The sequence below is a fragment of the Canis lupus genome, chromosome 8, assembly GCF_048164855.1.
Source record: "Canis lupus baileyi chromosome 8, mCanLup2.hap1, whole genome shotgun sequence".
Taxonomy (NCBI): Eukaryota; Metazoa; Chordata; class Mammalia; order Carnivora; family Canidae; genus Canis; species Canis lupus.
In genome coordinates this window covers 38,688,910-38,708,445 of record NC_132845.1, presented here as the reverse complement: position 1 = coordinate 38,708,445, position 19,536 = coordinate 38,688,910, and the positions used below count along the sequence as shown (strand labels likewise).

The window sequence follows — 19,536 nt, the reverse complement described above, 5'->3', positions numbered from 1 at the left end:
CAGGGATACCATCTGACCCAGCAAGTCTGCTCATACCTGTGCACCCAAGAACAAAAACCTCCCTCCGTCCACACAGACACTTGCACACGGATGTTCACCGCAGCAGGGTCCCCGGTAGAAGGTGGACACCTGGTGTCCATCAGCACATGAATGGATACGTAAATATGGCAAATCCACACAAGAGACTAGGGTCTGTACAAGTGAAGCCCTGACACCTGCTACCACAGAGGTGAGCCTTGAAGACCCAATGCTCAGAGGAAGAAGCCAGACACACACAAGCACATACTGTCCAAGTCCATGGTTGTGAAATGTGCAGAAGAGACAAATCCGTGAGATGCAGTGGCCTGGCGGTCGTCAGGGGCCGGGGTCCCTGGGGGGATGGGGAGGGACTGCTAATGGGTGTGGAGTTCCTTCTGGGGAATGAAGGCGTTCTAAAGCTGCAGTGATGGCCACACAACTCTGAAGATACTGAAAAATCCACTGAATTACACGCCTGAAGTAGATGAATCCTACAATATACGAATTACCTCTCTCAACAACGCCTTTAACGTCACCCCTCAAGCACGGGGCCGGGATGGATGGCCGCCCTCCGCGCCGCAGTGGCTGTGTGAGAGTGAGGGGGTGGCCCGGCATGGGGCATATCTGCGCACACTGGCCCTACAGCCCTCACGAGCTTTCCACACAGCGACGAGCAGTCAGGATGACACCAGGTCGCCCTCTGCGGCCCCCAAAGAGCGCCCAGGTCTCCCTGGCGACGTGTCCCTGCAGAGCAGCATTCTGAGAGGCAGCTGGTTGGCGCGCCCTCCCAAAAAAGCAGAGGCCCACCTGAAGGATGACCAGGAGCCCCAGGACAGCAGTCTTCACATCCTCTAAGGAGGCCGAGTACACCGCCACGTCTCTTTCCTCCAGCTCAGGGGGTGGAGAGAGAGAGCGGGCAATCACCTGCAGAGAGAAGGTAGGCGTTCAGCTCCCCGCTCGCGGCTCCCTGCGGCAGCAACACTCAGACCCTAAGCTTTCTCTTGTTTCACAAGAGCTGCACCTTACGCACCTAGGAACCACTCACAAAACATGATATATTTCAAAGTTAAAAGAAATACATCAGCCACAGCGCAGGCCCGGCCACAGCCCTGGCAACGCCGTCCTCGCTGCAGGGAGCCCTGCCTGAGATGCAGCCGACCGCTCTGCAGAGAACGGGGATGGAGGGCCCGGAGGCCGCGGTGCCTGCCTGGGGGGCTTCGCCACAAACAGGGGTCCCTCTGGCAGCCCAGGCACCCAGAGCCTGCGCTTCTGCGGCCCTCACCTTTTCCACAATGTCCAACAGACTGTTGAAGTGGTGGGTGTGGCAGCCTTCGGCCAGGTCCACCAGCAACTGGGTGGCCAGTTTCCGGACTTGGGGGTCTTTGTCCTCCGGGACATGGGAGAGCTGTGAGATGACCACCGAGCTGATCAGCTCCTCCTGTGGCAGCACAAGTCGGGGGAGGTGAGCCTCGCGCAGCAGAGGTGGGCAGCTCTAGAGGGGCGCGGCCCCCTGGTGGCCCAGCCCAGGCCCCGGCCCACAGGCCCATGCGTCCTGGCTTGCTCCAGCCCGCTCAACGTCACCATCAGGAACAATCCCACATGGCGGGGCCCTGTGTGCGTTGCACTGGGGCAGAAGACCTTGTCCCCGACATCATGGGGTCTGTTGTAACAGGCAGCATGACAAAAGCTTTCAGGGGCAAGTAGAAAGCTCTACAGCAGCAGAGAGCAGGACAAGATGGACCCTGCCATGAGGGAGCTGAGAACCCAGAGGGGCTTCCTGGAAGAGGCAACACTGAGCTGGATTCCAAGGGACAGAGATGCAGGAAAAAAGGCAGGCTAAGAGGGAAGCAGTGGACAGACAGGTGCTGGGAACACCGGAGATGCCAGGGAGGCCACCCTGAAGCACCACACAGCCTGAGGTGCATCTCCTGGAGGAAAGGGCACACAAACGTTTCTAAAGCACAGACTCTGGTCACGGCCCAAGGAAAGGATGGGCTGAAGAGAGGCAGGCCAGGCCTGGCACCACCGTGGTCGAGCCGGGACCAGAGAGTGTGATCACAAAAGCAAAAAGAAAATGTCCCCACATGAGACTCTGTTCAGAAGCTCTGTTCTAGGCCCTGAGCTGGCCCAAGATCCCGGGGTGGGGGGTGGGCGGGGGGGTGGGAACAGAGGCTCGCGGCCCAGCAGGGGCCTGGAGGAAGGAAGGCCCCAGTGCACGAACAGGGAGCCGGCCACAGAGGGGCGCTTGTGGGACCCCGAGTCTAGGGCAGACCCTGGAGGCTCACAGAGCCCACCCTTGAGCCCCCTGCCCCCAGGGCATGCGCCCTCCGCACCCCCACCAGGACCCGCACCTCATAGAACTGCCTGTTGATGAGCAGCACGAAGGACAGGACGTCCAGCACCTTGATGCGCACAGCACTGCGAGATTCGTTCCTGGGGGCAGGGCACACCTGCTGGGGCCGCGTGGGCAACGGGCCACCTCGTCCTCCACCAGGCCCCGGCTTGCCCGGCAGCCTGAGCCCAAGCCCGCTCGCCTCTGCGGCAGGTGAGGCCCAGCTCACCAACACCCACACCAAACACGGGGCGGTGGGGCAGGGAGCTCAGGCCTCAGAGACAGCGTCTTCCCAGACGTCTGCTCCACAAGAAGACGCGCAGGGGCCTCAGAGGACTCCGTCCTACTGGAAAACCAGCCTGCACCTGCTCCTTCCAAGGACGAGAGAGGAGAAGCCTGACTGACCAGGCCCCAGCTCCAGGCCCCCGAAGGCTCCCTACCTGAAGAACCTCTCCATCAGTAACTGCAGGTTCTGAATCCAGCCATCCTTCGCCGGGTGGATTGACTGAGCCCGGTACGTTATTAAGTTTAAGAGGGAAGACTCCTGGAGACGGAAACAGCTTGGCATTAATGAGCGGCTCTGCCCGCCAGAAGGTTTTCCTACGCTCATGCCCCATGCTGCTGGCCCTGGGGGCGGAGCTTGCTCAGGGACACCAGATAGGCCAGGCCAGGTGGGCAGAGCGCATGACCAAGGCTCCAACGGCAGAGTAAGAATTCATTTAAAAACCCACACAAGGGGGCAGCCCCGGTAGCTCAGAGGTTTAGTGCCGCCTTTGGCCCAGGGTCTAATCCTGGAGACCTGCGATCAGGTCCCACATCGGGCTCCCTGCATGGGGCCTGTTGCTCCCTCTACCTGTGTTTCTGCCTCTCTCTCTGTCTCTGTCTCTGATGAATAAATAAAATCTTTAAAAGGAAAAAAAAAAAAAACCCACATAAGGGACGCCCGGGTGGCTCAGTGGTTGGGTGCCTGCCTTTAGCCCAGGGAGTGACCCCAGGGCCCTGGGACCGAGTCCCGCATCAGGCTTCCTGCAGGGAGCCTGCTTCTCCCTCTGCCTGTGTCTCTCCCTCTCTCTCTTTCTCTCTCTCTCTCTCTCTGTCTCTTGTGAATAAATAAAACCTTTAAAAAAAAAAAACCCACACGAAAGCCTTGGCATCAGACTGTGCGTTGCTGGCACAAGCGCTCCATGCCGCCCGGTGAGCAGACGCACCAGGCAACAAGTCTCCGTGCAGCCGGCAGCACCTTCCCCCGCGCAGGTGGGAGGGAGCCACCGGTTAGGCTAGCACCGTCCCTAACAGACCCACACGCAGTTGGCCTGCTGACGCCCGGCAGACTTCCCTGCCGCAGCACACACCCCAGCAAAGCAGAAGCCTGCCAGCCCCTTGGTTCAAACTCAAGGAGAGCAGTTCCAGACCCACAGCCGCTTGCCCAGCAGCCTGACCTAAACCCCCCAGCAGGAGCACCAAAGGCCCCGCCTAGCCGGGGGAGCAGAGGTCTTACCGGCCTCTGGTCTGCACATCGCTCAACCAGCTCAAAGTATCTCTCCTGAGAGCCGTGGAACTCATTCTGATCACACAGCTCTTCCACTGTGGTCAGCAGGTCGTGCACGATGGCTCTGAGCTCCGGGCTGTCCAGGCTCTGCAACACAGTGACATCCACTCCCCTCAAGGACTCGGTCTCAGAGCCCTGAGCTCACACGAACTGCCTCCAGACACCGCTCAGGCCTTCCCGCTGGGACACGGGGTGAGGGGAGGCAGCAGCCAGGCTGCTCTCGCTCATCCAGGGAGGGAGGGCCCCAGGGAGTCCCGCTATGCCCACCCAGGAGGCCCCAAAGGGACTGACTTTGAGCACATTCACGCTTCCCCCAGGCTCAAGCATCTTCTAGAGGCCCCAGGCCTGTGACCACCCAGCCTACCGCCCCAGGAGGAAGCTAGCCTGGGGAGCCAGGCTGAGCGACAAGAGGCTGGTCCCTGCTGAGTTCCAGTCCTCCGCCCACTGGCCTGGCCGTGCACACTGGCCACCCCAGTTCCCCAGGAGACCCATCCCCAAGCCCATGCTACACGCAGCCTCATCTGTCTGCACCCCTGCATGGCCACCATGTCCTCCTTCCTATCGTGGCTAGTACTTCCTCTGAAGCTACGCCAAAGCCACGGGCAGCATCCTGGATGCGCTGGGAGCTGTCTCCAGGGTCCACTCCCAGGCCACAAAGGGGAAGTGTGTATAACTCTTGGTCTTGAGAACCACCAGCCCTGCCCCCAAACCCCCCTAGGTATTGCTGCTCCAAACCCCAGAGCGGCCTTGTGAAGGCCAGCCCCCAGTACTGACCAGCGGGAGGATGCAGACATGAGTCAGAGTGCGCAGCGCGGGGGCCTCCTCTGGGTGAGGTGGGCCTGCCAGCCCACTGTCGAGGCCCTCCCGGTGCCTCACCTGGAGCTGGTGCAGGAGGCGCTCCATGATGTTCAGTAGGATGTCCCAGGTCACAGCTTGCAGCTCCCTCCGGTACTTCTTGATGAGTCTGGTTATAGAGAGGACGATTTCATAGGACACCACTTCATTCGGACAGGTCATAGCCTAGAACAAGAGACCCAGAGAACACACAGTGGTCAGCGGCTTCCCACTGCTGCCCAGCAAGCCCCATCCCACGCCCCTCAGAGCTGAGCACGAGATGCCTTGGAGGGGCTTGCTCCCCACACGGATCTCAGGGGTCACAGAACTATCTTAGGAGCCCAGAAACACGCTTTCTACACTGGCTTCAAAGTGCTGGACTCAGGCAGCCCGGGTGGCTCAAGCGGTTTAGCACCGCCTTTGGCCCAGGGCCTGATCCTGGAGACCCGGGATCGAGTCCCACGTTGGGCTCCTTGCATAGCACCTGCTTCTCCCTCTGCCTGTGTCTCTGCTTCTCTCTCTCCTGTGTATTCTCAGAAATAAATAAATAAATAATTAAAAAAAAAAAGTGCTGGACTCCACTGGACTGGACCGTTCACGGCAGATTCTGGGCCACTGGCTCACCAGCCTAGCAGAACCTGGATGCTCCCCGCTCCACTGTCACGAAGCAGGACCTTGGCAGGAAGAACCAGTGGCTCCAGCCTGGGCGGCTCCCAGGCACACATGCTACATCTCTGGCCTTGCTCTCGAGCAAGAGCAAGACTAGCACTTAACAAAATGAAACCATCCCCAGCAGGACTCTTTTTTTTCTTTTTTAAAGATTTTATTTATTTATTCATGAGAGAGAGAGAGAGAGAGAGCGGCAGAGACAGAAGCAGGCTCCATGCAGGGAGCCCGACGTGGGACTCGCTCCCGGGTCTCCAGGATCATGCCCCGGACTGAAGGCAGCGCTAAAAGCTGAGCCACCAGGGCTGCCCCCTCTGCGGGAATCTTGAGAAGTTCTAATGTTCATCCGCAGAAGATGAAATTTATAAAATAGAACGTGTGCTTGAAGATAGAACCAAGGGTCCTAAACCTTGTCCCCGAGTTGCAAAGCAAGGCCTCTCACTGCCCACAGGCCTGCACTCAGCCCCCCAGTGCTGTGGGCCCCCCACCCCGCCAGCCTCTGTGGCACACAAACCAAGTCACCTCATAAAACGACGGCAACACAGACGTTGGGGAGTTCTTGAGAGAGTAGAGTCGGTGTGCTCCCCAAAGGGCCATCCCCACAAAGAACACAGCCCCTCTCAGCAGTGGGGCATCTTCCATGTAGGCTCTAGAAGCAATCCACAGCAAGACCACATGTCAGCGAAGCCCGCACCACCTCCCTGAGCTCCCTGCTCTCATGGGCAGAGGCAAAGCTGGGGAAGAGGCGGTGGGCAGGGGACCCGGGCCTGAGCAACGACCCGATCCACTCATGCACTCCCACCACAGTCAATCCTGCTGCCGCAGGACCGTGTCAGATGCCAGGGCACGAGGTAAAAGCAAGCCATCAGCCCCATGGTGCTCGAGGTCTAGGAAGCACGGATGTGAACCAAAGAACCATGTAAGGAGATGTCAGGTGCCTCTCTCAGGTTACAGCAAAGAATGAGAGCCCAGGGCCATGAGGATAACCTCCCCAGGGCGCTCAGGAAATGAGCAACCATGCTACATCAGCACGCGCTCAGACAAACGAGCATGGCAGAAGGACGTGCCAGCCAGGGGAGCAGGTGTGTGCAGAGGCCTTGGGTGGCTGGCACAGCAGCTAGGACAGGCGGGAGGTCCACAGGCTGAGGCAGGGCTGACTGCCCGGGCCTTGCCATGCTGGGCACTGTGGTTCTGATCCTCAGGGCAGGGGGAGCCATCACGGCTCCGAGCAAATGGTGCCACGGTCAGATCAGTGGTGGGAAAAGGTCATGTGGCTGCTGCGTGGAGTGGATGCCAGGAGCTCAGGAGCAGGTGCAGGAGACCAGCAAGGAGAGCGTGGGGGCCCAGGGGGCCGGCCCTAGGAGTGCACAGCCCTGAGCCACCCCTCAGGGGCAGAAGCAATAGGACCTGTGATGGTCTGGCCGTGGGACAGGAGGCCTCGGGCCTCCTACCAGCGTCAGCGCTGACACAGGCCCCCTGGAGGAGGTCCGAGTGTGGGAGGGCTTATGGGGCTCAGCTCTGAATGTCCTGACTTCACAGCAGGAGGAGAGCACAAGAATCAGGCACAGAGCACATAGCTGTAGCTGCAGAGCAGGCTTTTGGGGCAGCTACCCCAAAGGGACAGAAAGCTCTCAGCTACCCCCGCCGGGCATGGGCCCACATTGCAAGCCTCCCGGAGGAGCCTCAGTGGCAGCCGACCCATGCCCCGAACCCGCGCACACTCGCCTGTCCTCCATGATGCGACACATGTTATAGATGGCACTGTGGCCCAGGTGGGTGCCCAGCAGGTTCCGCATCAGCTGGGAAACAAAACGTACCGCCCTGAGAGAGGGGCAGATACCGGCCCGGGACCCGGGGGCCAGCCTCGTGCCGCCATCGCCCGGAAGCCCTCCACGTCCAGCCGGCTCTCCACCACCCCCTCCCAAACACGGAGTTTTCAAAATGCTAAAACCCTGGCCTCAGCTCAGCCACCTGGGAAAATGCTACTGGGCTCCCCTCAGCAGGACACACGGCCATTCACAACATGGCCCTCGTCCCAGCCACGTGCTTTTAACGTCACCCTGGAGGGAAGAAGCCTCCAGGGCAAGGCCTAGACCCCCACCTTCCAGCAAGGCTCACAGAGCTCCTTCACGTTGATGGTGCGGCACAGGGTGACGATGAACAGGGGGAGGCTCTCAGCCGGCAGGCAGTTGTAGCAGACGACGGCGTCCAGCACCTGCAGGGAGACCTGGTGGGGGGGATGAGGGTCACGCCAGCCCTGCCCCGCCTCCCGCCCGCAGCAAGGGGACAACCACAGCCTCCCTCCCACCCCGCTTTAGTTGCTGTCGCCCCTCCCCCTTGCCGAAGCAGCCTTCCAGAGAACCAGAGGGGGCGAGCACCACTGTCACAGAGGCTCATGCCATCCTGAACTGTGACCCCACTGGCAGAGGTCGTCCAACCAACCACTTACTGCAGAGCCCTGAGCACCAGGGAGGCAGAGCCGCCAGCCTGGGGCCCCACGACCAGTGAAAGGCAGTGCGAGGCTAGACCCCAGAACCCCGGGTCTCACACACCCCCCAACCAGGCCTGCCCAGGAGGATGATGAGAGGGACCGTCCCCGGGGAGGACCAGCTACAAACCTCTATGTCCACGGATGACACGGTCTGGACGCACAGCAGGCAGATCATGCTGGTGGAGGAAGGGCAAAGTCAGCGGGAGGTTTCCCAGAGGCCGCGTGGCCACACGTCGCGCTCTGGTGACTCTACAATCATCAAGCGAGAGGCTCAACCCCCTTTGAGTTCCACTCACCCCCAGACAGGCAGGTGCCCGCTCTGGGCCACCGCTGCTCAGTGCTGGCTGTGCAACACCAGCAAGGCCCAGCCCCTGCCCTCATGCCTTCCGCAGCGTTTGAAAGAACGGCCCCAGAGATAATAAGAAGCGCTAGCTAACGTTATGGGTCTGTGAGAAAGAAAACGCTATCGTTCTATCAATGCGAGCAAGAGGCAGCCACGTTGCTCCCAGCTTCTCCGTTTGCTTGCTGATGTCAACAGTTTTATCCACGCCACGGAGCTACACGCGGCGCCCAAGGAGCACAACTACCATCAGAGGGACGTGATTGGAACTCTTCTTACTGGACCATTGATGCAATGTACTCATCCAGGTAACAGCTGTTGAACTTGACCAAGTTCACAAGCACCAGGAGGAATTCGGAGGACAGGCCGATGTCCATCCACTGCAGGACAAACCCAGCTGAGGGGGAAGAGGAGGGCACTGTACTGTCTACTCACCTCCTCCCCAGGAGAACACCGTAGCTCCCCCGCTGCTGTCCCGTCAGCAGACCCCGCACAGGCCAATGGAGGCTCGGCTGGAGCCCCAGCGGGTCAGTCCGTCATGGACTGTGGCACATACAGCCCCCAGGACGCGCTGAGGGGGTGTAGGCTGAGGCACAGCCTGGGGCCCCGGGCCTGGGCTGGGCAAGCATCCCCGGGCACGTGTCTAGACGCAGATTCCTGCCCCCTACCCCTCCCTGACACTGTCTCAACAGAGACAGAAGCCACGCTTGGCCACTGGCCAAAAAGCCTTAGAAACCTGGGCACAGTCAGCCAGTGAGCACCTGTCAGAGCCAGGCGGCCAGCTGAGGCCCATTTCCGGGCCCCAGAAGTCCTTCTTCCTGTGCCCACAGCCATGACATGGAATCTCAAGACCCACGGATACGTCACCCCATCGGGACAACAGGGAGGAAGGCCAGCCAAGAGGAGGGCTGGGAGGTCAGGCCTGGGGCACAGAGAGGCCCATGAAGAAGACACAGTGGGGCGCCCCACCTCCAGAAACCTCAGGGCGCCCCAGATAAAGCACGGGCTGACACCTGGGTCACCAGCATGCTCTCCCTACAGCAGGACTCAGACCACCTGCTGCCCACCAGGCGGTCTCACTCCGAAGGGATTCTGAGCCTGCAGGTCTGGGCTGGAGCCCAGGACTGTCTGTCTCTAACAGGCTCCCCAGGAGCCACTCTGGTTGGCACTCACATGAGCAGGACCTCATGGTGCCGCGCCCCTTTCAGGCCGTCCCTGTGACCTGCAGCACATCCTCTGTCCCCCGGCAGCCTTCTGGCGCCTCCGGGTTAAATGGGACCCCTCAGGCCAGAAAAACCTCACACCAATGTGGCACCCACCCAGTTCTTCTTCCAAGTAGGTGATGTGTCTCCCATTGTCCGTGAGGGCCTTGAAAACTTCCAGTCTTTCATGGAGGTCTTCGTTAGCGGGGTAATCCTTGATGGCCCTAAAGAACAGAGCCCGGAGAACGCCCAGGCGGTCCCCCTGCAGACAGAGGCGCTCCTTTAGTCCTGCCAGCACCCCCGACCAGCTGTGAGCAGTCCAAGAAGTACAGTGGGCTCCCTTCTCCCTCCCACAGGAACTGACTGTGAGGGACACGTCGGGCACATCAGAGTGGCTCCAGATAAGGGGTGTGCGTGTGTGCAGCATCTACTGTGTGGGAGCTCTGGGCACGGAGTGGACACAGCAGGGACAATGCAGTCCCAGCCCTCCCGGGGCTCCTGGCCAAGAACAGACATCCTCATGTCCACCAGGACAAAAATGGTCTGACTGCACTAAAAGAGGACAGACCTTTCCGAGCAGCAGGGGTGTGGACGAGAGAGAAGGGAGCCTCCCAAGCAGGAACGGAGGGGCCACCTGTGGTTCTAGAAGCTCAGAGCAGCATGGCCAGAGCCTGACGCACAGGGAGCCACAGGCAGAGGCCCAGGGCAGGGGCATGAGGGCAGCAGGACTGGGGAACCACCCATCTCTCGTGGTGGGCATATCCCCCATTGTTTTGCATGAACGGATTCATCTACTCCCCAAGATATTCCAGAGGAGGAAGGAACAACAGGCATTCCCGTTCTATGGGAGAGGAGACAGAGGCTCAGTGACTCCCACCAGGGTCCGAGAGGCTGCGGGGCACACTCCGGCTGTCTGCGGCCCCCCCGGGGCCACCCCTCACGCCCAGCCCAGCTCCACCAGCGCACGGCCCCGCTGCCCATTACCTGCCCCTGCACAATGGCCTTCAGCAGCGCCAGCACTGCATGCCGGGCCTCGGGGGGACGCTCCGGCTGCAGCAGGTCCGCGACAGCCTTCCAGAGCGCTTCCACTGCATGCTGCCGCCAGCGAAGAAGAACAGCGGTGAAGGCATGCTGGCCCCCTCGACTCGAGGCTCAGCACCACGAGCCAATGACGGAGCAGGACACTTCTTCTTAGAACTCCCTCCCCAGAGCCCCCCGCCGCCCCCGCCCCCGTGGACCCGTCACAGCCCCCATGACCCTGAGCCTGATGAGGGGGATGACTCCAAACTACTTCAAACCCACGTAGGTCCTGGCTACAGGCTGGGGGGCAGCGGGCCAGGGGAGCTGTCCTGGCTGCCCCGCAGAGGTTGGCCAGGGGTCCCCCTTGGGGGCTGGCTCAGACTCGGGGAAGAAAGCCACTGAAAGAGTCTCAGGACCAGGCGGTCCCTGGGTCTGCAGCCTGACACAGAAACCCCACTGCCCTGGCCTCCCGCTGTGGAAGCACACCACACGTCTGCTGCGCCTGTGCTGCCCAGAATTCGCATGGCCTTCTGGAATCTGCCTCCGCTAAGCCCCACACCCAGGGGGAAGCTGAGTCCTGTTCCCCACAGCCACCCCGAATCAGTCTCTCATGCCACCTTCTCTTCACGTTAACCATCCCATGCCCCCTTCAACCTGGGTCTTCAGACGACTCAACCTTTCCTGGGCTCACTTTTCCCAAGAAGGAACTAAAAAGTCCTTTAGGTGTTGCCTGACCAACAACCTGACCGTGTTCAGGATACTCTGGAACTTTCACCTCCTTTGTCCCATGCACAACACTCCTGGTGACACAACGTAACCCCTGACAAGATGCAGACACCGACCCGGTGGACTCTGACAGCCTCAGGCTCACCTGTCCATCGGCCACAGGCCCCCCCTCCTGTACCTACACAGGCAACTTTACAGACATGGGTGCCTACTCTCACCTCTATCCTTGATACCATAGAGCCTGCATGTTTCAGGTGACCTGCGATGTGGTGCATGCTCTCCCCTCCCCCTTAGCAAATCCCAATCCGCTCGCTCCATGTCCCCTCCCGAGTTGCCCATACGAGCTGGGGGCCAGGCTAGAGCAGAGCCCTGCAGGTGATCTCAGGACCACTTCCTGGTCTGTCTTCGAGATGCCCGGAGAGGGCCTGCAAACACCTGCCTGAAATAAACACGGTCACGTCTGTGGGGCTGCTCGATGCCACCAGCCAGACACCACTCCCAAAGAGACACCAGAAAGGGCAGGCCTGGAGTCAAACGGCTTCCTGATGTACCCTTACCTTCCCTGTAACACGAAAAGACCACTGAGCACGGCTCTCTGCGAGTCACTACAGACGCTTTGTTGGAACTGCCAGGAAAGGCTTCATCCCTCTACTCCCCACCCCTGCATGTGATGGACCCCAAAGGGTTGGGCTCAGCGCATTTGCAGAAGCTTCCCCATCACTAAGATGCAGGTTAAGCGTCCCTAAAATGGAGCGTGAGTTAGCGCCAGCAGGCAGCTGCCAACCCGGCTCCTAGAAAGAGCCGTCAGACTCCTCGACAGCAGTCAAATGAGGCGGACCTACCTCTTCAAATTTCTTCGTTTTTGCAACTTCGCAGATCTGCCCTATCACCCGGATGCGATTGTTGATGCCGCATTCAACACTCAGCTCCTGGCGAGAGACGAAGGGAGAAAAGGGGCCAGCGCTCAGGCAACAGGACTCCTGAACAGCCAGTCACAGACCATCCCGAGGATCGTAGCGCGTGTCCACGCTGCAGACTTGCCACGGATCTTTCTGCAATCGGGGATCACCAGGGCTTATGGCCCCGTCTCAGCTGAGAACACTCTGCTTCTCTTTTTCACGTTTCTTTTTATTTATTTATTTATTATTTTATGATAGTCACAGAGAGAGAAAGAGAGAAAGGCAGAGACATAGGCAGAGAGAGAAGCAGGCTCCATGCACCGGGAGTCCGACGTGGGATTCGATCCCGGGTCTCCAGGATCGCGCCCTGGGCCGAAGGCAGGCGCCAAACCGCTGCGCCACCCAGGGATCCCACGTTTCTTTTTATTAAGATAACATTCACTTAACAAAATTAGCTGTTTAGACAACTTAAAACCGTACCATGTAGCTTGTAGCATATTCACAATGGCTCGCAACCAGCTCCACTAATTCCAGAATATTTCCATCATGTAAAAGGGAAACTTCACGCCCATTAGCACTCACCACCCCCCCATCCCTTCAGACCCTGAGACACGCTGATCTACTTTCCATCTCTGTGGATTTACCTATTGTGGACATTTCATAGAAATAGAATCACACGTTACGTGGGGGCCTTTGCGCCTGGCTCTTTTTGCTTAGCGCGTTTTCAGCGTTCATCCACATTCCGGCACGTGTCAATACTTCATTCCTTTCTTTTTTTGCCAGACAATGCTCCACCGTGCGGATGTGATCACGTGTCATCTGTTCACCAGCTGATGAACGTTTTGGTTGTTTCCCAACGGGAAACTTTACGAGCGCAGACACAGCGTGTATGAGACACAGGTGCCGGGATGAGGGAGAGGGGATCAAACACACGCCAGAAAACGGAGCCCTGCGAGTGCCAGGAGCTCAGGTTACCATTAACACCTGGCAACACCTGGCCGTAGCCCTAATCACCTGAGCAAACGACTGCAACGCTTAGGCCACCTGGTCAAGTAGGTCTCCCTGCATCGACAGCTGGGTGCGAGCTCACGCGTGCTGGACCAGGTCCTCATCGTCCTGCCTTCCTGAACCTCGGAAGGACAGGCGGACAGGCTTCCCCAGCCCCGCGCCAGCCGCATGCCAGCCTGCCCGGCAGCTCACTCACTCTCAGGATGTCCGCCGTGATGATGAACTCGGTCTGCTTGCCCTCTGCTGACCTGGGGTTTGGCCTCGGGGTTCCCAGTCCCAAGAGAATCCTGAACTTCTCCTTCAGGCCTGAGTCTTTGCTCGTAGGCTTGGCCATGGTGGGCAGGGACGCGGCGAGGCCGCCTCTGCGCCGAGGAAACAGGCAGAGGTCTCAGGGGCAGCGCCCGCGAAGCCGGGTCTGCGCGCACGCCCCGCCCGCGGCCCCGAGGGCCTGGAGCACCGCCGGCGGCCCGGCAGCAGCGGCCCCGGGAGGGGCGGGGACCCGGGCGGCCCCTCGCACCCGCTCCGCCTTACAGCCTGGGGGGCCCGCGGCTCCAGGCTCGGGCGGCGGTGGGCGCGGCCGAAGGCCCGGGCCGCCACTGACACTGCGGGGTCCACCCCCACGCCGCCGCCGGAAGCTCGATCCGCACTTCCGGCGGCGGGCCGGGGCCGAGGGTCGCCGCCGGGCTTGCTGGGAGTCGTAGTTCCGGGCTGCTCTCCGGCGGAAAAGCAGGGGGGCCGGAGGGGGCGGGGCGAGAGTCGGGTCACGTGGTGTGGCCGCGGGGGCCGCCGGGATGTGTAGTCCGCGGGACTCTGGCTTGAGCATGGCCGCCGTGAGGATGATGACCCGGAGCCGGAGCTGGGGGCCGGGGGCCGCACCGCGGCGGGGTGGGGAGGAGGCGGCTCCGCTCCAGAGGCGGGAGGCGGCTGCAGGTACCCTCGCGCCCGCATCGGGGCATGGGGAGAGGCGATGGAAGGAGCCTGCCGGGGCCGGCGGCTGGGAATCCGAGTCGCCCCCACGTGGGGCTCTGGCTCCCACCCTGTTCCCTGTGCCCAGGACGCAGGGGGCAGGGGTCGGTCCACACGGACCGCGTCCCGGTACCCGCCCGGGGATGCTGCACTCGTGCCAGGCTTCTGGGGGCAGGCCAGCCTTGCTCTCCTGGCTGCTTCCCGCGGGATGGGGGGCCTGGTGCCCAGTCCTCGCCCCCGCTTGAGGGAGCCCCAGGGGGGGACCGGGAAAGGGCAAGCCGTTCTGTGTGTTGTGCAGGCGTGAAGGACCTGGCTGTACAGGACTGGGGGGGCGGTAGCCAGACCCACAGGGCCCCTGCACCCTGTCCTTCAGGACACCGGAGGGGGACTCCTTAGGCACCCAACCAACCCTAGCCCGGGACACAGCTCCATCCTGAGGGAAGCAGGGCGAGGGGAATAAGCAGATGGCAGCGCGCGCTGGGTAGGCAGGAGCCCTGAGGCTGGGATGAGTTTGGAGTTCGTCGGAAGTACAAGAAGTCAAAGAGGAGTTTTAAACAGACGTGACACAATCTGATTTGGGCTGTAAGACTTGCTGTCTGGCACCGTGTGGGAGCTAGATGGGGGAGGCACCCCTTCCTCCTGTTGGTAGAGCCGTCCTGTGCCGACTCAGACTCGGTCAGGAGGGCAGTGGCATCGGGAAAGCTGACCTGCCCCCGAAGCACCCGCAGCTGTAGCAGATGATGGATGGTCATTGAATGGATGACGAAGGGAGAGGGCAGGCAGGGCAGCACCCACCCCCACCCCCACCTGTGGCCCCTGCTGAATGGCACATTTTTGCAGAAGGAAAGAAAAACCCTAGCCTTGCAAAGCGTCAGCGGAAGACACAGAAACTGAAGGTGGCCTACGAAGCCCCAGGTCACGAGAAAGGAGAGAGCCACAAAGCCCTGGAGGCACTAGGCTGGGAGCCCCAGGACTGGCGGCAGCAGCTGGAGAATATCCGCACCATGAGGAGTGGGAAGGACGCCCCCGTGGACTGGCTGGGGGTTGAGCACTGCCATGACCCCAGCGCTCCCCCAAAGGTAGGCAGGGGCCGCACCTGCCTGGTGACTCCCTTCTGGACCAGACACATGCCTCCTCTGAGGCCTCTGGCTGCGCACAGCCTGACCCGTGGCAGCCCTTGGCTGGCACCCGAAAGGAAGGCAGGCAGTGAAAGGAAGGCAGGCAGCGTGTCGAGGGGAAGCGCCTGAGGCCCCGAGCAGGGAGCAGCATCACCTGCTCGGCAGGTGAAGACTGCCTGCAGCTTGGGGTTTCGTGCTCTGCCTTCTGCCAGCAGAGTCCTGACACACCAGGAGTCTTCGTAATGTTTCCTGAGAGAGAGCTCCTTACACTTCACTGGCTTGGAGCGTGGCCTTTAGACCAACTTGATCCTAATCCCAGCCCCACTAGCTGGGACCTGGGTGCACGGACTTCTTTGGGGGTCAGTTTGTGTGTAAGTTGTGGCCTTATCCACGGCGCACAGCAATCACGGTGGGAGGCGCTGGCTGTCAAGCATGGCGATGATACATTTACGTCTCCAGGTGATCTTTGTAAGGCAGGTACTGTTATCCTCCCCATGTTATGTAGGAAAAAAAAGCAAAACAAGCCCAGGCTGGACGCCTTACACAGTGCGTTGGCCAGAGTGGCTGGGAGGCTGTCATGTGTTGGCCAGGGTCATGGGTAGAGGTGGTCTAGGGTTTGGCTGGGGCCTGGCCCACACTGAGCTACCTAGGACCTGTCACTGCCCTGGTTCCGGTCACTGTGCCAACAGGTGCAGAGGTACCAGGTGCTACTGTCACTGATGCTCTCCAGCCAAACCAAAGACCAGGTGACAGCAGGCGCCATGCAGCGACTGCGCGCTCACGGCCTGACAGTGGACAGCATCCTACAGACAGATGACGCCACGCTGGGCTCGCTCATCTACCCCGTAGGCTTCTGGAGGGTGAGCCCACTGGCCTGGGAAAGATGTCAGGAGGCTGATGGGAGGCCGTGGGGTACAGGAGGCCAGGGGTGCCTCTTAGGCCACAGGGACCCGGATGTGAGCTCCCAGTGGAGCCCCCTGCCCCTCTGGCCAGCACACGGGGCCAGGACCATTGGGCCTCCCTCCTTGGCCTTTCCTGTTTGCAGCCCACCCCTTCCTTCCTCCACCTCCCCACCCGGCTGACTGGCGCTTCCTTTCCTCCCTGAGGCTGCCCACCGCCTTTCCCTTTGTTTACTCCGGGCCTCCCTGGAGTGCGTCACCCCCTCCCTCTGGAGCCCCAACGGGCCACAGAGCGCTGGGTGGCGAATAGGCGGGTCCGCTGAAGGCGGCCGGGCGGGTGCGGCTGCTTCCCCTTGGTACTAGCGTGGGCTGCAGTTTGTCAAATGGGTTTTAAATAGCCCTCTCCGCTTGGGCACGGAGTGGGAACCACCCAGCTGGCCTGGCGGCTGGTGGGGGAGCCCCAGGCTCCAGCCTGCCTTCCTGAAGGTCCAGGTGCTGCTGAGCTCAGCTCCTGGCACGGCTGGCCTCTGGGGGAATGATGGGGCAGGGCACCTGAGCTACACCCCACACACGGGTCACAGGTGCAGGCCCGCATCAGGCCTCCCCAGTCTCTGCTGCCCTCGGCTCACCCCCAACTCCTAGGGAGACAGGGGCACACAGGTACCACTGAGTGTGTCGTTAGCAGGTGATGGGCAGCTCTGGACACCTGTGGGTTTCCCTTGGGACTCACGTCCTCCGGTAGGGCTACACCATTCACCTCTGGGGCCGACCACCCCTCTCCATCTTTCAGAGCAAGGTAAAGTACATCAAGCAGACCAGTGCCATCCTGCAGCAGCGCTACGGCGGGGACATCCCAGCATCTGTGGCAGAGCTGGTGGCACTGCCCGGCGTGGGGCCCAAGATGGCACACCTGGCCATGGCGGTGGCCTGGGGCACTGTGTCAGGCATCGGTGAGTGGCATCCACACTGTTGGAGGGCAGGGCTGGCCACATCTGTGACCCCAGGTCTGCTCCCCCACAATTTAGCTCAAAGGGTCAGAAAGATGTTTCCAGCACTGAGGTAGGCCTGGCCCACCCATGGATGAGGGCTAAGGGGAGGAGTTCCCATCTGCCGAGCACCTACTGTGCACTGGGCTCTGGGAGAGGCCCTGGGCATGGACTCAAGGCCTGTGCTGTGCAGGAAGAAAGATGTTGAGCAAATAACTGCTGTGAGGTAGAAGCGTTTGTGCGGGGGCGGGGTGGGTGGTCGTGCATGGCAGTGTCAGAGCTGAAGAGTAAGGGTGGGCTGGCCAGGCTAAGAGGTAGAAGTGCCACCCAGGCGGGAGGAACAGCGTCTGCAAAGCCAGCAGGTGGGAAAAAGAGCCAGTAGAAGAAGTCTCAAGAATGAGCATAGGCTGGTGGGGGAGACAGTAAAGGCAGGGGGACCCCAAGGGAGGAGGAGCTGGGGGGAGCCCCTTCCAGAATCCATTTCCTGACAGTGGTGGTGTCTCTGAAGACGGACCCTGGATCAGGGGGCTGCTTCGTCAGACCTTTGCTCAGATTTGAGCTTCCGCGGCCACACGGCGGCAGGCCTGGCCAGCGCAGAGACCAGGGCCTGAGCCACAGCCTCTGCGCCCACCTGGTGCTCCTGCTGCCGGAGCTGCAAGAGGGCAGAGACTCCCCAGCACTTCCCCTGGTCCTAAAGCCTCTGCTCCCTGGGGTGGGGACCCTTCGCGTGGGCAGGGGGCAGCCAGGGGCTGAGGGGCCCCGCCGTGAAGCCGGGCTGGAACCCAGCGGCCCGGAGACCGCGGTGGGCCTGGAGACCGCGGTGGGCCTGGCGGTGGGCCGGGACAGAGCTTGCCCTCCCCTCCCCCACCCGCAGCCGCCAGCCTCTTGCCAGCCCCAAGGCGTGGATACTTGAGCTTATCTGGTGGCTGTCCTCGGCTGCCCGAGGCCTGAGTCCCAGGAGGGGTCTGGAAGGTCTGTGGGGGAAGGGCCCACAGCCCCGGGAACAGGACTTTGGCGACAGCAGACACACAGGAGGGGAGTCCGATTGTCCCCCTTTCTGGATGTCTGCGGGCGCTCAGTTAGCAGCCCAGGGCTGTGGCCACAGCAGCCAGTGTCAGCACTGCCATCCCGTCCCAGCCGAGTGACTGAGAGGCAAGGTGCTTGCTCTCTGAGCTTCGGCCTCCAGGCTGGGAACGTATGCAGGGCGGGCAGAGCCTTCCTGGAGCTGCCCGCGGGAGCCTCCCGGTGTGGGGAGGCCCTGGGCCGGGCCTCTGGGTGGCAGGACGGAGCTGAGGCTTGGTAACCACTGTGGGTGCCCCCACCCTGTGTCCCCAGGGCACCCCCGGTCAGTGTCTGGGGAGGGAGCAGGTTCAGGACTCCATCTCTCTTCTGGAGGAGGCCCCCGTGAGCAGGTGCCAGGCCGAGCCCTGGGGTGGCCGGCCCAGGGGAGCTGGGACCCTGCCCCCACTAGGTGACAGCTGCAGCTGGCCGGCCCATCCTCCCTGTGCTGTCCCTGACCATGCGGCAGTCGGTGCAGTGTCCTCAAGGTGGCCCGCTGGACCCAGCCCTGAGACCCGGCCTGGCACAGCTGGCACCTGGGCCGGGAGCTGCCGCTGCTGCCTGCCCCCCAGCTGCAGGACCTGAGGCCTCTGGCTCAGCTGCTGCCCCGCTCTCTGCAGTTCGGGGCCCTCTGGAAACCGGGGGGTGGGAGGAGGGGACCCTGGGCCTGGGCTCGGGGCTGTGGGCAGGGAGCCACCTGGTAAGCACGCTCTGTGATGACCCGGTGCCGCCTCCACCAGCGGTGGACACACATGTGCACAGAATCGCCAACAGACTCAGGTGGACCAGGACCACGACCACGTCCCCAGAGAAGACGCGCGCTGCCCTGGAGGAGTGGCTGCCCCGGTGCGACAGGGTGGGGGGCTGGTGGGGCTCTCCTCTGTGTCCCTCCCACACTGACCTCCCTGCCCTTCACAGGGAGCTGTGGGGTGAGATCAACGGACTGTTGGTGGGCTTCGGCCAGCAGACATGTCTGCCCGTACGCCCTCGCTGCGGGGCCTGCCTCAACCGCAGCCTGTGCCCCGCCGCACAGAGCCCCTGACGCCCGCGCCTGCCCCCGCCTGCCCCCGCCGGAGAGCCGCAGCCTGTCTGTAATAAACCCTGGGAGTTGTTTGCATCGGGGTCTGGCTGAATCTTCCCTGGGGCGCGGGGCAGGCCGGGAGCACGTGCGTGACTGCGTGTGGCCCCGTGCTCATGTGAACGGGGCTGCCTGGGAGCCCAGGCTGGGGACGTGACCATGTGGGCTAGGGGTGGGGGTGGTGAACATGCGGGAGTCTGGGACAGAGCTGGACCGTGGGAGCCAGCTGCAGCCAGCTGTTAGGAAGGCCGCTGGAGACCTGGGCGGCTGGGCTGGGAACCCAGATGGACACTCCCTCCTGCACCCTGAGGGCTCTCGGCGCCAGGAGGCCCCACCCTGAGGCCA

The 19,536-nt window shown here is 61.7% G+C and overlaps 2 protein-coding genes across 19 annotated transcripts in view; one reads left to right on the top strand and one right to left on the bottom strand.

The window, feature by feature from the left end:
* TSC2 (TSC complex subunit 2) overlaps positions 1-13,548 on the bottom strand; it is a 33,149-nt gene extending 19,601 nt beyond the window's left edge. For 3 of the 11 annotated variants that reach the window (XM_072835325.1, XM_072835327.1, XM_072835328.1), the window contains exons 1-15: positions 13,282-13,540; positions 12,021-12,107; positions 10,417-10,527; positions 9,550-9,694; positions 8,510-8,627; positions 8,018-8,066; positions 7,501-7,626; positions 7,125-7,198; positions 5,922-6,048; positions 4,776-4,919; positions 3,849-3,986; positions 2,791-2,894; positions 2,370-2,451; positions 1,301-1,456; positions 826-942 (exon numbers count right to left, since the gene is read on the bottom strand). In XM_072835325.1, coding sequence (XP_072691426.1) covers positions 826-942; positions 1,301-1,456; positions 2,370-2,451; positions 2,791-2,894; positions 3,849-3,986; positions 4,776-4,919; positions 5,922-6,048; positions 7,125-7,198; positions 7,501-7,626; positions 8,018-8,066; positions 8,510-8,627; positions 9,550-9,694; positions 10,417-10,527; positions 12,021-12,107; positions 13,282-13,419 — 1,716 coding nt within the window. In that variant the 5' untranslated portion in view covers positions 13,420-13,540. Of the gene's footprint in view, positions 1-825; positions 943-1,300; positions 1,457-2,369; positions 2,452-2,790; positions 2,895-3,848; positions 3,987-4,775; positions 4,920-5,921; positions 6,049-7,124; positions 7,199-7,500; positions 7,627-8,017; positions 8,067-8,509; positions 8,628-9,549; positions 9,695-10,416; positions 10,528-12,020; positions 12,108-13,281 lie in introns of those variants that run through there. The other 8 variants (XM_072835329.1, XM_072835330.1, XR_012035390.1 and 5 more) reach the window with 7 other exon arrangements.
* A 320-nt stretch (positions 13,549-13,868) lies between these two features.
* Positions 13,869-19,354, top strand: NTHL1 (nth like DNA glycosylase 1). Of its 8 annotated transcripts, none has more exons than XM_072835315.1 (6): positions 13,869-14,015; positions 14,895-15,130; positions 15,859-16,029; positions 16,859-17,018; positions 18,854-18,959; positions 19,032-19,230. In XM_072835315.1, the coding sequence occupies exons 1-6, from the start codon at positions 13,877-13,879 to the stop codon at positions 19,153-19,155; spliced, it is 936 nt and encodes a 311-aa protein (XP_072691416.1). In that variant the 5' UTR covers positions 13,869-13,876; the 3' UTR covers positions 19,156-19,230. The 8 variants fall into 8 exon arrangements, with proteins under 8 accessions (XP_072691416.1, XP_072691415.1, XP_072691413.1 ...); XM_072835314.1 differs by having other exon boundaries at positions 14,892-15,130; XM_072835312.1 differs by lacking the exon at positions 18,854-18,959 and having other exon boundaries at positions 14,892-15,130; positions 19,032-19,354.
* The last annotated feature ends 182 nt before the right edge of the window (positions 19,355-19,536 follow it).